Source organism: Drosophila tropicalis, unplaced genomic scaffold, assembly GCF_018151085.1.
Source record: "Drosophila tropicalis isolate 14030-0801.00 unplaced genomic scaffold, ASM1815108v1 contig_186, whole genome shotgun sequence".
NCBI lineage: Eukaryota > Metazoa > Arthropoda > Insecta > Diptera > Drosophilidae > Drosophila > Drosophila tropicalis.
The window spans coordinates 14536-35667 of NW_027172632.1; the positions used below are offsets into that span (position 1 = coordinate 14536).

Below are 21132 nucleotides of genomic sequence, written 5' to 3' on the forward strand. Positions count from 1 at the left end.
TTGTTTGTTATTATATACTGCGAGGAAAGTGGACGCTGATTGGTTGTTTGGTTTGGCCAGGTGGTTTTGGCCTTCTCCCCCGACCACGACAACGGGGTCTGAAGCAAAGGCATACAGCTGGATACTGTTGCCGAACAAACAACCCTCGACCAATGCCTGGAGAATAGGTTTTGGAAATTCCTGCACTCGCCCAATCCATTACCGACCCTGAGTCTGCGCAGCAGATGCCAAAGCTTTTCACCACACTTTCTGCTCCATGCGAGCGAGTGTAAGAGAGATGGCATATGGAATTATGTTGGACCCCCAGCATAATCTTGGACCACAGCCGAGGACCAGCAGCAGCACCAGCACATGGTGGGCAGACAAGAAAGGCAAATGCCATTGATGTTAGTTTCACTTCGTGCGTTGTCCTGCTGAGGCCAAAGCGAGCCTGTGAGCTGTGCGAGCTGCGTTAGTGCTAGATTATAGTGTATATATATATATATTTATATACATATATGTGAAATTACATATATTTATATATAAATATTATTTATAAAAATCATTTAATAATATTTGCGAAATTATTAACAATTTGTTAATTGTTAAAGTGTTAAACTTTCGTAATAGTTGTGATTCAAAAAATTGAGATATAATTTACCCTTGAAATGGAAAAACTGCTCAGACACATTTTCCCTTCCAATTTTCCAATGGTCGAAAATTTCCAGTGTATATAACAAAGTATTTCATATCCCTCTCTACCCCCTAACCCCACACTCCCATTTACCCCCACCCCCTCTCTGGCAATGGGTGGCGGCAAGTGAGATAGCTGCTTATATACTCGTCCTCCCAATTCATCCATCTCCATCGCACCTGACCGAGGCCAAGACAGGCGGCTTCATCATTGATCCTCATCGGAGTTTACTTCGTTGCTGATTGCAACCTGACTTGCCACACAGTCTTCAGACAGAGTTGGGTTCGGATCGCATATTCGTCGTTGTCGGAGGAGTCCATCGCCACCGCCGCCGCCGCCGGTCACGTGGGCAACTCTGTCTGAATGTTGTCGTCGTCAACGTATTTTGTTTCAATTAACTTTCATTTCAATTCATTTTCCCTTTCCTTTTCCATTTGTATTGCGGGTCGTGTGTTGCCTAAATGAAATGAGTATCTATTCCAAAAAATATATCTTAATCCACATAAAATCGGTGTCTAATCTGTGAAACTTTTTGTCTAGTCTATTGTGTTAATCGTTGATCAGTGTACCTTATTTGTGATATCATAATGCAAAACAAAAATATTTATTAAATAAACGAAAAGAAATGCTTATATAAATCAATATAATTTAAACCGAACGAGTAAACAAAGCGATTGCATAATCAAGTAACAGCCGCCAAATGGATTACGTAACACATCTGTGGCATGTAAGTTGGCACCACTGAAGGTCAATTAGATGACATCTAGGGCAATATTGGAAGAGTATGAAATGGATTAAAGCCAATAACAGAGACTACATATATCGACTATATCAATAAAAAATAACAACTTTATGTGGTGTGAAATGCTCGGCTTAAGTTTATCTGAAGATCAGACAATTCAAAGTTTTAAGTTTTCAATATTGTTCGAATACTTCTGAACATTGTTAACTTCATCGATTTGTTTTTATTAAGTCACGAATATACCAAAAATGAAAGAGCAAGGACACCAATGTAGCCTTTTCTTTTGTTACTTTTTATCCATTTTTAACATGTTATTTTTTTTTTGAATTGGATCAGGTTTGTACTCAAATATTCCAAGAAAAGTTAATTTATTTGACAGACTTAATCGGAATTTCAAAGAAACATAGTCTGTGTTATATTACCTTAACTAGGGGGTGGTCTTTAAAGTGGTCATGCGGATGGACAAACGAACGGATGGACGGACATCGACTCGGCTGCTGAGGCCGATAGAGATCGGAAATATACATATGTACTATACAGTTGGGACTTATCGGTTATTTTGGCGACTTTATCTTCTGGAAGGTAAAAATCAGGATCATGTCTCCATCTCCAATTCCACAGATATTGAAACACCATGGTCTTATTCGATTTGATATGATAAAAAGCCAATATTCAAAACATATTTGAGTTTTTAGACTTTAGTATTTTAGTATTTTAGAATTACATTAGAAGTATCTATATGCACAATTGCATACTGTTTGAAAGTTAGACTTTTCAATCCATAGGGTTTTTATGGCAAATAATATTGAATAGATTGATCTTCAATTAATTCTAATAAAACACAGGTGTCTACGAAGGGTAAAGTGGTAGGTTGAGGTCCCAGTTTTGTTTCGACCTTATAAAAAAAAGATGGCAAGGCCAAGTGTAAGGTGGAAGAACTTTTATATAGAAAATTTTTATTCTATTTAATTTTTATTAAGCAAGTAGATATGTTTTTTTAAAAAACTATTCTTATGGTAAAGGATTATACATATTATTTTACATATACTTAGTAAATATTAAATATTAAATATGTTTCAAAATGTATTCTTTTGCAATGACATCGATCGATCGCGACAATTTAAACTAAACTTGCTTAAACTAGTACTACCTCAGTCCATACTAAATATTGAGGTAAGCATGGCTAGTTTGACTAGGCTGTTTATGCTGATCAGGAATATATATACACCTAATGGAAACGCTTTCTTTTGCCTCTTGAATGTATTTTGTGACCTTTAATTCATAATTTCACCCTCTGGATGAGAGATATCAAAGAGAGTACTGTTTGTTCAAAAATGCTTACTATATTATTTGTTCTAAATATGTGAAATTTTTTAAGAATATTTATTATTTTTGGATTTCACACATCAGATTTTATAAATCTTTCAGAAATTACATAGATATCCTAGATATTCCTAAGGCTTGAACATTGTTAACTGTTTTATTTTTAAAAGATATACTTACATAAGTACCTAAACATAAAATACATTAACCTTATTTATTTTTGTTAATTTTTAAATGTTTGCAAAAATGTTCTGGAAATGTTATTATTAATCTTTCATTATTTAAGACTATCTAAAGGATTTACTTTTTGCATTTAGTAGTTCTGGTTCAACCTATTTTCATTTGAAGTATCTTTATAACATATTAAATTAGCTGATATAAATATTTAAGGAACGAATTTGGGTAAACAAATCATGTCTTGTTGGCTTTAAACTCAATATTTTTGCACTTATTTAGAAAGAATATAAAATATGTCGTCTCTTTTCAAGTCTTTACTTTCCCAGTTCGGGAATCAGAGCACACAAATTTCCCACCGACCCCATCAATTTAGTCTTCTCAAAGAAAAAAGGATTCAAATCGAATTTTCTCATATATCCCGAACACACAAGAAATGAAGCATAAAAGGCAATCAACATAACTGACAAACCAAATGAAATTTGAACAAAATATTTTTGCTGGCTCCCACTCCCTCCGTTTTGTTGTTCCCCTTCCGTCATCACGGTTAGGCAAAACAAATTTATGACTATAAGCAGCTTAAGAAACGGAAAAATTTTGTGCAATTTGTGTAACATTTTTCTTATCTGCAAACGAACACAAACACTGGGAACATATTAATAATTGACTAAATCTTTTCTACTTTTGCAGGCACTGTAAATGGGATGAGGAAGCGAAGAGAGGGGCTACCAGTGGCAACAGAAACAACAAGAACAACGAAAGTAAAACAACAATCAGAATTAAATGGCAACCAAGTGAAAATCCTCGACCATCACCCGCTGTGAATCAAAGCGAACCACACAGAATAAAGTCATAAAAATTTGCTGACTGCTTCTCTTGAAAATTAACCGACTGGCGATTCGACACGCTTACTATATTATATACATATAGAACCAAGTTAAGCCGCCGTGAAGTTGGCAACAAAATATTTATGCGCCCAAGTGATAACAAGAACAACAACAACAGCAGCGGCAACAGGAAAACCAGCAACAGCAACGTAGCCAACCTGAGAGTTTGGTCTTTTCGGGGGGTAGATCCAGGTTTGGGAGGTAGAGAACCAACAGCCGGAGCCAGATTCACAGCAACAACATGAGGAATTTGAGTGCGTTAAAAGAGAAGGCGACGGGCGTTTTTGGCGGGTGAGTGAAGTCAATGAGAGAACCAGAATGAATCCCTATTTCTTTATAAGATATGATATGGTAGTTTTCAATATATTGAAAGTTTATTAGTTTCATTTGTCTATTAAACAATTGGTTAAATATTTAAGGGTGACTATTTTCCTACCATGTTAGCCCTCTAATTTGAATCAGATATGGTTTGAATCGAATCTTCGAGTTTTAAAACTATCACAATCTGGGACACTAATAAACATTATAAATATATTACAAGATTATCTCAATGATTTTGAAGGTTTACTAAATCTCAAAACTAAAAACTGTGTACTCCGAATTCTCTAGTCTTCTTGAGAGATTTATGTATATACTCAGTCCTAGAATAGGATTTTCAGCCCATTTTTTATAAATTATTTTGGCTTTAAGTAGGGAAAGAATAACATATTCAAGAAAGCGTCACTGATTGTGTTCCATCTGTACCTCCCAGTAAATGAAACATTATACAGTTATATTGACAAACCCCACTCTCCTTTTTCAAATATCTTCATTTAAAAATTTGTTGGCGAGATAATACAAAGGGGCTATTTTTGCTGTCAGAAATGAAATATGTTTCCAATCATAAAGTACTTTATTTGGATATATTTGAAAATTTTAATTTAACGCAAGGCTGAACGACAGTTTTGGCCACTCTTCGCAGTTGGCTGAACTGGACGAAACTGGCCAGAAGAGGATAATGCTTATATCAAGTTGAGAGCGTCGCGAAACTTTGGCACGTGTCGCCGCGGTGCTTTTGCCGGGAAGTTGTAAAATTATTGGCATGCTTAACAAGTCATTAAAAGGGAGAGACTTTCCAGTGTCACTGCCACAGCCAGTGAATGCCCAAGCAGGAGTTTTTCTCTCTCTCTCTCTCTTTGTCTCTCACTCCCTTCTGCGTAGCGTTGCCTTAGGAATTCCGTGCACGTTACCAGCACGTGCCCACACGGAAGCCGTCAGAGTCGACGACACAATAAAGTCATAAGAGCATATTGAACGATGGGTATGAGATGTTGAATCTTTGGTATGCAATTTTATGGGTTTTACCGTCGGCACAGGACATTGTACGGCAGGATAACTGATTTCTCAAGGACCTTGGGCGCAAATTAGAAATTGGAACAATAGGTGTTCTGTTCAGCTCCGGCAGCAGTTTAGCTCGTTCGTTTTCATTAAGGAATGTTGCATACCAACACTACATAGCTCAGGCCAAAACGAAATTGATTTCCAACGTTGCCAGGACACCGCACACTGAGATCCCTGTAGTTGATGCTCTCCATCCAGAGGAGAGCACTTCAAGTGCGCGCGACGCGAAGAAATGATGAAATGCTTTAGCGGCAAAGCAAAAGAAAGGAGTTTGAGTTTTCTTTTATTTGCCGCTACTTTAGCTGCTCGAGTGAAAATGAAATTAGAATTGTCATTGAGAAGAGTGTGTCACTGACAAGCCACCACCAACGCCAACTTCAACGACAACGTCAACACCATAAAGTGGCAAAGCCAATGTATTCCCCCAGTTGCCAAGGCAAAACATGTGACCCATTCAAATCTAATGACAGTCTAATGGGAACGTTTTGTGGTGAAAGTTAAAGTCGAAGGAGCTGGTAAAACAGGAGTAAGAGACGCCTTGCCATGATATCTTTTTCAGTGGCGCCAGTTAGTTGTAATCTATGCGACGCCAAAAAGTCTACAAAATTTTTACACACACAAATCCAAATGCGCGAAAGTTTTCTTTCTTCATTTTTATTTTGACGTCAGACCAAGGGCAGCAAAAATCTAAAAATTTTCCCTTAAAGGTCAATGCGATCTAAACATACTCTATTTTTTTGAAGTAGTACGAGTTCAGATGACATCTTAGTTAGGTTTTGTAGAATGTCCGAACTTCTTTTGGATAAAATTGGCGTCAGACATGCCGGCATTAAAGTCGGTCAAGGCAGAGGGCGAACTTCAACAACTACATAACTAGACTTCATCTCCTTTATCCAGAAGATCCTGCGTGACCAGACGAGGGGTAGCTTTGGCGTCAGACAGTTTGAGTTATGTGACAAGCGGCGACGACTCTGGCATTTCTTGTAGGTAGTGGCTTGTTTTTTTCGCCCCTTTTTTTTTGTTTTTTTTTTTTTTTTTTTGCTGGTGGCTGCTTATTAGTTTCTATAGCATACATTTTGGGGGTAAGGTTTAGGGGGCAATTGTCTGAGATATTTATGAAGAAAAATGCCAATGTGAGGACAAAGTTATCCCATCGTTGATGTGATACTGGGTTCGGGGGATAAATATCTTGACTGTGAAGCATTCTTAACTTACGCACAGTCATCAATCAGTTGGTGACAAGCTTCTTTTTTTTTAATGGTTGGCCTGTATTTAAACCAACCAAAAAGGTCTCAATTGAGTGGTTTAGATTGTGTTACCTGTTTGGATAAACTTTGAATGTATTTTGCTATCAGCACTTAATAATATTGAATTTGATTTCGTTTACAATTGCTATTCCACCCTACCTCTCTCCCTTGTTGTCTCTAAAGAGAAAGAGAAAAGAAACAACCAAAATAACATTCAACTACCGCAATACCTTGGGGAAAAGAAACCAAAATCAGGAGGGTTGTTCTCTAACAAGCTGAAAATATTTGTGTTTTCACGCCCTCGTCGTTGACCTGTTGATATCCCTCTCCACACTATTGCATACTTTTGGTCTAATTGGCATGAATTATGTCCTTTTCTCCCCCACTCATTCTCTATTGCTTAGCCTGAAGCCAAATATGGAGAAATTCGAAATATCCCAGAGCTATCATGGAGGTCACGGTGGCTACGAGGAAATGGAAGGAGGCGACCGTGAGGGTCGCGGTCCAGGCGGTGGCCACGCATACGATGACGACGACGATCGACCCGATTCGCCAGCCTCCTTCGAAGAGATCGAACGTCCACCACTGCGAAAGATCGACAAGTACTGCAAGGCTGAGTGTCCATGTATGCCGGCACGTTACACCATTGCCACCATGGCCTGTGTGGGATTCATGATTGCCTTTGGCATGAGATGCAATATGTCGGCGGCAAAACTCAAAGGCGAACATAATGGGGTGAGTAAAATGCTCTCATTTGCACTTTCGAAGAAATTTGTACCATTTATCCTTATTGAATAGTTGTTGACACTATTCTATGTTAGGTTTTAGTGTTGAATGTTTATTCCTCGTTAGCATTCTTTTTCAAAGTCTGGTGGTTATAGAATTTGGTAGTTAATAAAATATGTAGCTATATTGACAGATTCCTTAACTTTGGTATCACTTATGACTTTGCTACTTTATTCATCAATCTATCAGTCTAGCTGTGATTATCTTGTTAAAGCAAATATACAGAACTAGCATCCTCTTCTAGAGGCTGACTAAATAGCTCCTAAGCTTTTGTGTCAAAAAAAGGGAAAACCTTAAATTAAAAGTGAGCAACTTTAAATAATTTTGAGCTAAACAATTTAAATTTGAAACCGTTTTGCAAAGCTTTAGTAACGCATTTAAGTAATCAATTGTTGAAATTTGCCTCATTTGATTACTGAAAAAGCTGCTGTCAATTAGTGGATATAATGCCATCACTCAGAAGTCACATTCAAAAGGCCACGCCTATTCCCACACACATGCACAAACACTCAAATATGTGGGTGTATACACATATAAATGAAAATTTTGCGTTTTGTACATAGCTCGTTATGAAAACCCCGCGGCAGTTTTTAATGATTGTTGCCAGCTCACTTACTCTACCATACTTGCTCATATGTTCTCCCTCTCTTTCTCTCTCTCTCTCTCTCTTATGTAAAAATCCCATTTTAATGCTGATACTTTCTCATTCATATTTAGACTGTGTTTATGAACTGGACGGTTGCCGTGGAAAGCCATGTGGACTCATCCTTCTTCTGGGGATATTTAATAACACAAATACCCGGCGGTTTCATTGCATCCAAGTTTCCAGCGAACAAAATCTTTGGCCTATCCATCGTATGTTCGGCCACTTTGCATCTGTTTGTGCCCTTCGCTATGACTTTGATGCATGGCCATGTGGTGATTTGTGTGCGCGTGCTGCAAGGACTCTTTGAGGTAAGTAACTACATACGAGTGAAAGCGAAAGATTTTTGCAAATTCGCCAAACTGAGTAAATTCAGTAAATTCGATTCATGGCCACAGATCAAAGCCAAGGATTAGGATTGCGTGATATGACACAAAGGGGATGGCTGTATGATAGAGCAAATATGTGAAATGAAAACATGTCCTAAGCCCCCCGCCGCCTTTGACTGAGAAAAGATGAGCTAGATGGGAATGGGTTTTCGGGTGGTTGGTTTAACAGAAAAAATAACAAAAGCATTTATTTTAATGCGATTTCTTTGTGTGTGAGTCTGAGTCCTTATTTTGCTACTGTTGAAGATGATTATCATGATAACAATGTTGATTTTGATGATGATGATGCTGATGGTGTCTCTTTTTAGGGTGTAACCTATCCAGCTTGTCATGGCATTTGGCGTTTCTGGGCACCACCCATGGAGCGATCTCGACTGGCGACTCTAGCCTTCTCGGGCTCATATGCCGGTGTGGTTGTTGGCTTACCTCTTTCTGGACTTTTAGCCGATGCCGTCGGATATCAAGCTCCGTTCTATGCTTACGGTGTATTTGGCATCATTTGGTATATGTTTTGGATCTGGCTATGCTTTGAGAATCCTCGAAAACATCCTGCCATCAGTATACCCGAACTGAAATACATTGAGAAATCATTGGGAGAGTCGGCTCATCCCTCAATGCCATCGCTGAAGACCACACCGTGGCGTGAGATGATGCGCTCGATGCCGGTTTATGCCATTATAGTGGCGAATTTCTGTCGTTCCTGGAATTTCTATCTACTCGTTTTGTTTCAATCGTCGTTCCTCAAACACAAGTTCGGCTTCAAGGTGGAGGAGGCTGGTTTTGTCGGCTCACTGCCCCATTTGATTATGACCACTATTGTGCCCTTTGGTGGCATGCTGGCGGATCATCTGCGTAAGAATGGCATCTTATCGACGACGAATGTGAGGAAGTTGTTCAATTGCGGTGGCTTTGGCATGGAGGGACTCTTCTTCCTGTTTGTGGCACATTCATCCACGTCGGTAAGTCTTCCATCATCATTTAATATTTACCTATTTTATTGATTTTTTCCTTACTATTGTTTGCCTTAAATGCCATTTCAGACAGGAGCCATGTTCGCTTTGACTTGTGGCGTGGCGTTTAGTGGTTTTGCCATTTCCGGCTATAATGTAAACCATTTGGATATAGCTCCACGCTATGCGAGTATATTGATGGGTTTATCCAATGGCATTGGCACACTTGCTGGCATAATAGTGCCCTATGCTTTAGATGGACTTATTCAGGCAGATGTAAGTGAATTATTATAACAAATTATCTTTGATTTTTAGTGGTAGAGTAGAGTACCAAAACAAACTTTCAAGAAAAAATGTACACATTTTCTATTCACTTTCTTTAAACTGAAATGTCCTTGCCATTTTTAGCCCCACGGATGTTGGACAACAGTATTCACTTTGGCCGCATGTGTTCATCTAATTGGTTGTACTTTCTATGGTATTTTTGCATCGGGTGAACTGCAACCTTGGGCCGAACCACCAGCCGAAGAGCAACAGGTCTGGGCACCACCAGCAGGGGCTATAACCAACACAGATCCCAGTCAGGCTGGCATGATGGGCAACTACATGAAGGAAACGTCATTTGTAAGTGTCCTTTTTTTACGATTTGAATGCATGATAAGTATATGTATATATGTGATGAAAACTTTTTAGGGTGCACCCGAGTACAATGAACAAAGCCAAATGCAGCAATCAAATGCCATTAGTTACGGCGCCACCGGACACGTGGCGAACAATCCATTTGCCGCTGGTGGTGCTATTGCCGAGGAGCCCGCTCAGCCGCCAGCCTATCAGGATAATTCCTATAACTATGACTACACGCAAGGACAACAGCAGTCCACAGAGCAAATGCCGCCCTATCAGCAACAGTAAAATCGGTAATGGAATCACTTAAGTCACTGATATATATCATAGCTTTTAGTTGACTAGTTGGAAATTGTTTTAATCGTTTAACGTTCGTTTACCCTTACATTTATTGTTTGTTCTATTGATGTGTTGTTAAAGTTTATATAAATCTAATGATATGTGTACATAATATGGGCAACTAACTAAACTAAACTAAACAAAGTAGCTAAGGATTGAAACGAATTTCGATGAAAACATAAAAAATCTAAATCATATTATTGCCACACGAACACAATGAAACTATGTACCTAACAGAGAAACTACATATACATGCAACACAGGCTAACACACACCAAACCACACCCTAACACACACACACACACAGCGAATCATATAAATCTATAGCATAATTCTAGGCATGGCTTCTGCAAATTTCTATTTACAAGCTCCCGTTCCTACAGCCTCCAATAGAATGACAAATATCTACAAATATCATTGAAGCAAACATAATCCAGACTCAAAATCATAAAAATAATAAACATATAATAATAAATGAAAACTAGATAAAATATAAATTGTTGTTAACTATGCAAAAGAACATAGCAAAAAAAAAAAAAAAAAAACAGAAACAAAAGAAAAAAATGAAAATGTAAAACTGCAAGTTTTATTACCGTTGATGATATTCTTCTGTGTAAAAACCAAAGCTCTAAATGGCTTTTATGTCTAAGAATTAGTACAATTTTAATCAACAAGCAAACAAAAACTAACTTCTATAACCTTTAAGCAATTGTTGATTATAAAAAAACATAACAACAAACAAACAGAAAACCCCAAAAGTCTTTTTGAAGATTAATACAATATGTATACATTAAAAGTTTCATCATTTAGTTAAATTATGTTCATGACAATTGAGCAAGGCATGATATAGGTACTAAAACACACATACATATATCCTAATACATAAACTCTTAATACTACAAAATACTTACATAGATATCTAACAATAAGTAGATAGCAGTAGGCGCATATATCCTCAGAATTGGTCTTCATATATGCTCTTCACTACTGACTAACTAATCAGCTAATATTCAAATACAAGCATATAACTTGAATTATATTTATTTTAATGCACAGTTTTAATACAATTTCGTTATTTATCATTTTAATGCAGAGTTTCAAGCACTTTGAAAGCACTTTTTAGTTTAAATTTTAAGAAGACATTTTATTTTCACGGCACAGTTAAGTTTAATAGTTTTTTTAGTCAAATTACTCAGGAAGTATTTATGATTTTCTTTAAAGAATGAATAAACTTCTATGAAAATGTTTATGATAGCTAAAATGGAAACTATTTCTTCGTATTTCTGCTGATTTAATAACAAAAAACATTTTAGATTTTAAAATTTAAACAGTTTAAAGCAGCAATGCTTCAATCCGTTAGTTTTCTATGTAAAATTTCAAAACTTATCGGAAAGATTGTGACTTTATCACTAAGGTCACATTTTCCAGCCTTTACTTTCTTTTATTGAGAATCAAACCAATTCGAATGGAGAGAAAGTTCATTAGTTCATTAGAAACGAATTTCTAGAATGCTTTTGAGTAAAATTATTTTCATTACTAAATACATTAGTCTTAATGTCTTAATTTATTGACATAAATATATCTAAATAGTTATTCAATTATAGAAATATATCAATGTACATACAACTATTTAAGTTTTCGTTTTTAAGTACTTTTTACTGAGTTGAATATGTTCTTAGAAAGTGATTTTTATGCACCTTAAACTTTCTGTATTATTTTGAGCACAATTTCGAATTTAAATGCACAACTTTTAATGTTTATTTATATATATTTATATTTAAATGAATTAATACTTATTTGGTTGATTTTGTTTCAACTTTTGTTAAGACGCACTTACTTTGTATGACTTCACAAATTAATGCACTTATGTAGTTACTTAATCAAGTATAATCTAAATGTATAATATATGTATTACAAAAATTTACCTAGTAAAAAGTATTCAAATATACATCTATATATAATTAATCGCATATACTACTATTATACCAAAATAAATATTAACAAATTATTCACAATTCAAATCACTATGTATGAATAAACAAATGTGAAAATTTTCTAACTAAAAGAGTCAATTCTTATACCGTAATTTGTACAGAGCAGCAAAACAAAAACAAAACAAAATTAATTATATAATCATTATATTATACTAACTATATAAATATTATTATATATACGTATTTAAATTTTAAATGTTCTATTCGAATGCGAAGAGAAGGAAAACTGCTTGTGAAAGCGACAATACCTAAATCTATAAGTTTAGTTAATATTTCCAAATGACAAAAAAAAAAAAAAAACGATTATAATTTTCTTATAATTTTGATTTTAGGCAAAAAAGAAAAATTGTTAAATTTCTTTGGCCATGGGGGCGTATGTGTAATATTAGTATAAATCTATGCGTAATGTGTAAAATATATATTTATAAATATATAAAAAAGAGAAGAGAAATCCTGATTAGAAATGATGTTTATGGAGAGATGAACATTAAAAGAGGCTCTTCGTATAAATTTATGTTTAAGTTATGGAATTTTGTTTTTAATTTTATGTTGAGAGAGATGCTCAAGCTCTCGAGGCTGTGTGGACAATAATTAACATATATTAATAAACAATATTGTTAAACCCGAAGCCACAAAATGATATTTATGAGATACATATAGAAAATCGCAACATTCATCAGTTTGTATATATACAATACAAGACATATTCTATATTACCTACCTACTATATATTAATTTAGCAAAAACAAAACAAACAAAAAAATGCCATCATTAAATGCTTTTGTGAGTAAATTTAAGTGTATATAAAACCCAAGCAACAGAAGAAGTATAATGAATAACTTTAATTAAAATAACAAAAATGAAATGTTTTATTAACAAAACCCAAGCCAAGCCCAATTCATGTTGTGTGTGCGTGTGTGACAATTAATCGAGTATATACATATGTATGTATATATATGCACATACCACAACCGATTTTCAGGCGCACAAAATATATAGCTTCGGCCATTCTATATATACATACATATATTACTATTAAAAATTATCAACATTTTGGCAAACATATAAATTTAAATGATAAAAAAAAAAACACACCCACTCAATATATATAAAATTTCAACTGTGTATATATATATATAAACATATATATATAAATGTATGTATCTATGAATCTGTACTTAAAATAAATCTTTATGTTGATTGAGAGTTATGTTGAAATATTTAGTAAAAATTAAAAAAAAAAAGAGGAAAAATTCAATCAAACATAGAAAATGAAAGAAAAACAAATTCAAATTCAATTCGTAAATTGTCTCCCCCCCTTTCTGGCAACACCCGCCCATGTTACATATACATATATGATTTTTAAATAATTCCAAACTACATACATACCTACCTACACCCATACATACATATATTTCAATGCAAAATGTAATAACTAAAACAACATAACAACAACATATATTGAATAAAATTGTATTAATTTAAGCCCCTAGAACCCACACAAATTACCGAAAAACAATAAAACAAACAATGTATTTGGAATTCAATAAAAGAACATGTTAAAATATATATACAAATATATGTATATTCGTTTCGATTCATATGTATATATGTATTTTGGACCACAAAACTTTCAGCTTACAACTTAATGATTAGATTAAGTGCGAACAAATTGACAATGGCGGCAGTTTCTAATCTAAATATTGTAGAATGTGTTAAATGTTAAAAATAAATACAAAAATTACAATAGTCAGGAAGAAGCAAAAAACTAAAATCACATTGGTGCTAAAATGTATCCTATAATTACATAGAGATAGAGAGAAAGAGAGAGCATAGTAGACACTTCCCAGAGTGAGAGATAATATGAATCTTAGAGTTATCTGCGGACTCCCTGGTACTCGCCATTGGAGCGCCCTTTGCCAGGAAAACCACGAGCAAAGGGCGGTTTGGCATTGGTGGTCACATAATAGTTGCCTCGGGCTCTAAAAAGCAAAAAAATATTAATGTTTTATATGCCAGTTGTACTTGATTAGAACATTTACTTACTTGTTTGAACAATGTTCACCCATTAGCACATACTCAGAATCCTTTGGCTCACACCAACCTATCAGGTATGTGAAGAGATTGGGACAGGGTCCAGCGTAAAAACCACGCGTTGAGGTTATCGATTCAATGAAATATGGCGTTACTTTTGTGTGATCACAGGCCAAGGTTTCTGCAAAAGAAAGGCAAAGGCAACTATATATAATGCTTTTTCAAAAACAAACTTGTATATATGATAATTATTTCAATTATGAGCTAGTAACCTCAAGAATTAAGCTCGCCAAACCAATAATATACTCAAACTTTTTACTCTGACTTTGTATTGGCCAATGTCGTTTCCCATGTTCATTGAAATAAGTTTTTCAATAATTGTTTTTAATATGTATATAGGTACACACATTGCTTCAAAGGTTAAAGCAAAAGGTAACTTTTGAAAACAAAAACTAGTCAGGGTTGGCATGGGAGTCATTGCTCGATACTTTTGAAGATTATTAACAAACATACATAGTTGGTTGTATGACCCGATTTGGCGCAGTTTTTGTGGTTTGAATTTTTCTCTTTTATTATGTTAAAACATTCCAAGACTCGTGAGTTTCAACTTGGGTCAAATGAAGCGTCTTTAAGAGCTTTTTCGGGTCTGAACATTTGGCACTGTTTTGTCTTTGAAATATCCCACTCAAAGGCAAATACTAAGTGTATCTAAATCTAGTTTCAAATCTCAGACATCTGATTGCATAATTCTGTTACAAGGCTCTTCAGTTACCATAAGTTTCACTTCCCGTTTTCGGCTTGAATAGATAATCAGGTAAAACTATACTTTTTCTACTTTAAGCCAATTTTTCACAGACACGATGATCTTGGTCTACGATGAAATATAGCAAGTACATATATAAATACTAAATATTAAATTGAATCGCTTTACTTCCTGGACATTCCGTTGAACCTATGTTACTTTTGATTTAATTTCTATAAATTTTAGTTACCAGTTAGTTGTATTCAGCTATCGTATTCTTTTTAATTTATACTTTATACTCATATAATCTCATATTATCTCATTGTTAAAAACTACTTGTCAACAAAAATTGTGGCAATCGTAACCTATCGTTCGCATTAAAAAAAGGAACTATTATTTCACAATTAATTTATAACAAATATGTCAGTTTAAATCACAAATGTTGTTAGGCAATCTACAAACCGGATAACTTTATAATTACAGCTGAACAAAATGTCTCCTGCTTATTAATTTTCAAGAAATAGGATTTGAAATCAAATGAAAATCCGCTTAGAAAAGTGTGAATTAATCTGCTTTAGGATCTCTGTTCTTCTACTTACGAAATAGTGTGGCTGATCCCACACAAGCTGGCTGCCTTGTGCCACCGTTCACATAGAAGTCCGCATGGCCACTGGAATGCCATTGACCCAATATTCCGGCACCCGTGTGCATGACATCGACAAAATGCGCATCGCTGGAATCCAAGTCTCTGGAGTTGTTGGTGCCTGCATAGAAGAATATAGTTGGATCCAGAGCTGTGATTCTGCCCAGTCTACCCTCCTCTGGCTTTAGGTAGTTGGCCACCAATCCGGCTATGTGAGCACCCACACTGTAGCCAATGAAATGCAGATCATCTGGTTGAACACCACGCGGATGTCTGGCCAAATACTTGACCAGTTGTGATATGCAAAGACTGCCAAATCTGGGTGCCCATTCCATTTGACTTAGACAGGGTTCTTTCACAGCATCACTGTAATCCACAATTATGATATTATATTCGCCCACGCTGAAGTAAGCTTCTCGCAAATCGGGACTAGGACTCAACATGCGACCACCGCCAAAGCCATGGATAATGATTTTCGTTGGATGTCGTGGATTGAAATGTGTGTAGTATAATGCATTCGGATCCAAGACATTGAGGAATTCACCTTCCTCCTGTGTGCGACGCGTGTAGAGATAGAATTGTATCTTTGGATGGGGACATCGATAGGGCTTTTGTAGGCAAGATTCTGTTACATAGACCTGGGTTTGATTTTTGTCCGGCTGCCACAGCAGCAGCCACAACTCCAGCATTTTGACCAGCTAAAGGAAAGAAAAGAAAAGAAATTTTTTAGTTTTTGTCTTTTTGTTTTTAAATATATTTTAAAGTTGAGAAACAAGTTTGGTTTGTGGCTAGTATTAAGCTTAATTGCATAAGCCACTACTGGCGCCGACGACGACGACGACGACGACGACATTGAATACTTGCAATTTGGCACGCTGCAAATGTCATGCGATTGCATTTCTTGTTGCAGCAACTGCACATGCCGAAAACAACAACAAAACCAACAATTGCAACACAATTTGTGGGGCGAAAAAGTAAAAGTCCACAAGACCAAAAACCAAAAACGGAAGTGTGTTTCTACCGTCTCCGTCATCCGTTCCCCCATCTTCACCCCCCACAATGACTGCGGTGTCTACTTCTATTGTAGTAGTTGTTGTTGTTGTTGTTATGATATAACAAGAGCCACGACTTTATATAGCCTCTTGTCAGTTTAATATATTCGTATGATTCACGAGGGTCATAAGGAAAACCCATATGTGATGGGACTCTTAAACAGTTTTATAGTTTTGTGGTTTGCTAACTCGGAGAAGGAACTAGTTAGTGGTGGTGAGGGTTAACGAGGTTTTCTAGTTAATTAGGTTTAAATTAGATGCCTACAGTTTGAACCACAACTCAGAAATTGAAGGGATGCAATTCACACAGTCATTCATTCATAGTCGATATCCACGATTGACCACAAATGGAACATTAGAGCGATATTTTTGGCAGTTCTAGAAACAAATACTAAGTATATAGTACCCATTTTATAGAAGAAACGACAAAATCTGTTTATTCTAAACTTTTTTTTAAGTTAATTATGTAGATTATGAAGTGTTGTCCGAGATAAATATTAATAAATTTATTCGAAAGAAAAAAAATGTTTGTTTTCAAATCAATCGGAGTTTAGGTCCCAGGATAGTTTTGGGATTTAGTTTTCACCTAAGTCATAGGTGGTCATAGGATCATAGTTGTTAGTGCTTATAAAAGATAGTTAGGTTTGTATCCTAAGCTGATAATAAAAAAATAATAATATTTTCAATCAATATTTAAATTGAACTTGTAGCAATTTTAAAAAATTTGTGTTTTTTATGTGTTTCTATATGCAATTTCACTTCTTTAAAGGCAGACAAAACATTTATTTGATTTTAAATTGCATTCTTTTCGGAAAGTATAAAAATATAAAAAATAAGGAGGTACTTAAAAATTTAAAAAAAATAAAATATTTTAAATATGTACAATATTAAATATTTAAGCACACAATCATTACGGCTCAGATGACCCACTCGTTTTTCATTTTACTCAATATAATCGTTAATAGTTAAATAAATATATGCCAAAACTAATTATTGTCTACAAATATTTGGCCAATAACTTGGCCAAGAGTTCAAACAGAGTTGTTAAGTCGGAATCTTAATGTACAGAGTAAAACTTTTGATGTTGGGAACAGAAACATGAGAATTTTGCCATCGATTAACAGAGTTTAAATTTAATACAAGTTTTTGTGTCCACAGCTGTAGTAATTAATAACTTTTTTGACCAGAATATATTTCAGCCAGAACTAGTTCCATTCGGGCCAGTTTCAATGGGCATACCTCAAATAATTGTGTGTGAGTCGCTGGCAATGCACTTTGAATATTTATGGCCAAATTATATTGGACAAGTCAAAGTTTTTGAGAATCGGCCTTCAGTCTAACAAAGTGGCAATTGGGACACTTGTCTGTGCGGTTAACCGAAAGTAGATACTACCTGGTTAAGCAATCGCTCCGATAGTTGATCACATTTACCTTATATAGTTTGGCAACAACAACAACAACAGCAGCCAGATATAGATACAGATGCAGAGATATAAAATGCAATAAATAATTTTATACCATTGGCACAGTGAACAAACGAACGATATATCTATATAAAGTGGACATTTTTCTTGGCTTTGTAACAATTTCTCTTGGGCCGTCATAAATGGTTAGACAGATGAACAAATTGTTCAAATCATGCAACATGCAACAAGCCATTGTTTTACCCAACCACTGCGATCCCTCCCCGCTTCTCTTTTTGTTACCCGTTTTCCTATTTTTACTCCCACCTCCCCCAACTCTTTCAATTAGCAATGGGCTGTGGCCGTGTTCATGCTTCAATTGCTACCAAGTTGGATACTTTTTTTTTGCTTTTTGTTTTTGTGGCTTTTTGTTTGGTTTGCACAATCGCTTATCTCCTCTTCAACGTTTCGGCTTGTTGTAAAAAGTTATGTAAACCCAACATCAACTACTTACGCATGCCAATTGAATGTCGTTGCTCTGCTATAGTTTTGTTTTTGGGAAAATTTTCGGTTCATTTCGAAATGGTAGAAATCTACATAAAATCGAATCGAAATTGCAATTCAAGTTAGGCCGGAAAAGTCATCGAAATGGTAACAAAACAAAAAAAAAAAAAACGAAAAAAATGAAGGTGAAAAACTTAAAAAGGAAACAGTCAAAATGCGGAAGAGTTTCCAGCTCATGCTCATCATTTTGGCCACTAAGTGAAAGAGTCTCGAATTGGGTTTTTTGGCTTGCTCTTTTTGTGTGTTTTTTTTTTTTTTTTGTTGAGGGGCTTTAAGGTTTTCATTTTTACTTTCATGCAAACTCTCTCAGTCAACTGACCATGATACTTGTGTGTTTGTTTTTACACACAAATTCGTGTTGAATGTGTTTGTTTGTTTATTATTTGCTTTTTCTAAGGTTTTTGTTTTGTTTTGTTTTGTTTTGTGGAAAACTGTTAGCACTGAGTCATGTCTATTTGGCTGATTATTAAGCGGCTATTGGCCAATTGGCTTAAAATCGAGATATTCAGTTTTGTGTGTCATGAGAAACTGTTATATAACTGGGTAATAACTAAATTAATGGCCAAATATTTGATGTGCTATAAATGTCAGCAGCTAACACTTTGTTATGCCAATAAATTAAGACTCTTATTAGAGGTTTAAAAGCAGATTGAAGGAGTCATTTAGTGCAAGTTGTAAAGTCAATCGAAATAATGTTTAAAAACTATTCATTAAATTTTGTTTTTGGGAAAGTGAGTCTATCTTTTTATAGTTTAAAAATGTCTTTTTCTGTCCTTTTGTCTTTATTTTTATCAATTCGAATAATTTGTTTTTAAGAAATGAAATATAAGTGATTGGATCCGATTGTTTTGATTTCTATTTCTAGGTACCAACTCTATTTGTAACTTACATTGGAAATTGTGACATTGTAAAAATCTTTTCATTTAAGCTAAATTAAATTCTTCAGTTTAAAAGGTAAAGCAAGTTCTTTTTGATGGGTAAACAATTTAAAACTAATCTCAAAGACCTTTAAACTTTACAGAAAATGTTTAAAATCTTTCAATCTACATGAGGTTACTACAATTCTTAGGAATTATATTTCAAATAACAATTTGTGTCTCTTTTGAATGTTAAAAACTTTACATTCAATTTAATTTATAACATAAAGTTTTGCCTTCATAATTTAACCCTCAAAATCCATATAAATACTTGACTTTGCCCTTTACAATGCCATTGCCTATGACTGTCTGAACGCCCTCGTCCCCGGCCCTGTCCCTATTTCTAAAGATTAAAGCTCTTTCGGCAATGACACGCACTTTTGCCCAACTGCATACGCCCCATTAGCCAGTTGCCAGCCCCCACCAAATGAAACTATAATTTTTCTACATTGCTGATGACACCTTTTGGCTAATCAAGTTAACAATGTTGAGACGGTAATTATTGCAAAATCAAATAGAGTCAAGAAATCTGAGGGGAAAAGAAAACAAGCAACCAGGCAAGAGTGTCAAGGGTGGGCAAGGGCAATGAGCATTATGAGGCCCCCCATAAAAATTGAAATATCTGTATAAAATATGAGTAATTAAGCACTTAATGCAGTTCAACGGTAGCTTAGCCAATTAATTAACTGGGTTAGCAATGGCAACGGCCACAAGCACAACTGTAATAATTACAAAATGTCAATGACAAAGCGAAACTTTGCAAAAGATACAAGCAACAATATGCATATGTATGGGTTTGCTTGTAAATTATTGTTATTGGATGAGCCAAAAAATATGCATAAAAAAAACACACACACACAAAAAGAAAAGAAATCTAATAGCTTGAATTTATATCGTTTTTATACGAACTTGTATGCCCTTAAAGAAACATTTATTTTCTTTATTTAATAATATGTTTAAAATATTTATTTATTTATGGATTCCACTTTTGTACTAAGTGTAGAATATTTTATGAAATATTACTATAATTTTGTTAGTTTTCCATTTTGGAAAATAATTTTATATGCACATAAAGCAAAGACGAAATTACACTCCAAATCTTGGACAAATAAGTTTCTAAAGGCGCCTAAGAACTCTTTAGGATTGCTTGTTATCTTCCTTTAACATCTTTAAAGAAACTATTAAATTTTCTGTTATATTCATTTAAAGACTTGAAAAAGCAATCAAGTTTATCTCCCTGTCAATTTATTTGCTTAAATTATTTAAAAAAAAGCTTCTAAAGTTGAATTGAATCAATGAAAATTCTGATGGATCTTTGATAGACTTTTTTTAGCAATCAAGATAAAAAATAAACTATAGAGGTTTCGGATGAGAGTCCAGAAATTACTGAACAAAGATCAGACCTTAGTCTGATCTTATGTTAAACATAAGAATGGAATTGCCTCTTCCCAAAACCCATATACCCTTCATTTGCAGTGTATAAAAGGCGAATCACAAAGAGAAAAAAAGACAAAACAATACAAATATGGCCCATAAGTGGCTGATTTTTGATTTGTTCAAGTGACTATTGAAAACATTTGTCCACTGGCAAATCGTCAAAAGTCTCATCTGCTTCTCTCACTTAGG

General features: G+C 34.9%; 2 protein-coding genes across 6 annotated transcripts; one reads left to right on the forward strand and one right to left on the reverse strand.

The window, feature by feature from the left end:
- Positions 1-427: 427 nt before the first annotated feature.
- On the forward strand, positions 428-11888 carry LOC137572075 (vesicular glutamate transporter 1-like). 5 transcript variants are annotated; one of them, XM_068283854.1, is made up of 9 exons: positions 428-450; positions 1214-1400; positions 3603-4090; positions 6831-7161; positions 7930-8166; positions 8553-9203; positions 9285-9470; positions 9603-9818; positions 9888-11336. In XM_068283854.1, the coding sequence occupies exons 3-9, from the start codon at positions 4041-4043 to the stop codon at positions 10104-10106; spliced, it is 1890 nt and encodes a 629-aa protein (XP_068139955.1). In that variant the 5' UTR covers positions 428-450; positions 1214-1400; positions 3603-4040; the 3' UTR covers positions 10107-11336. The 5 variants fall into 5 exon arrangements, with proteins under 5 accessions (XP_068139955.1, XP_068139956.1, XP_068139957.1 ...); XM_068283855.1 differs by lacking the exon at positions 428-450 and adding an exon at positions 454-469; XM_068283856.1 differs by lacking the exon at positions 428-450 and adding an exon at positions 691-720.
- A 2139-nt stretch (positions 11889-14027) lies between these two features.
- On the reverse strand, positions 14028-17227 carry LOC137572073 (inactive pancreatic lipase-related protein 1-like). Its single transcript, XM_068283851.1, is given in 5 exon segments — positions 14028-14133; positions 14198-14366; positions 15527-16220; positions 16222-16268; positions 17209-17227. Coding segments are annotated over 5 exon segments (1035 nt in total).
- Between the last annotated feature and the right edge of the window lie 3905 nt (positions 17228-21132).

Bases quoted from the DNA above. Each gene is read 5' to 3' on its own strand.
- LOC137572075 (XM_068283854.1), top strand. From the start codon at position 4,041: ATGAGGAATTTGAGTGCGTTAAAAGAGAAGGCGACGGGCGTTTTTGGC. The intron at 9,471-9,602 runs GTAAGTGAATTA...TGCCATTTTTAG, and splicing joins ATGGACTTATTCAGGCAGAT to CCCCACGGATGTTGGACAAC. The intron at 9,819-9,887 runs GTAAGTGTCCTT...AAAACTTTTTAG, and splicing joins ACATGAAGGAAACGTCATTT to GGTGCACCCGAGTACAATGA.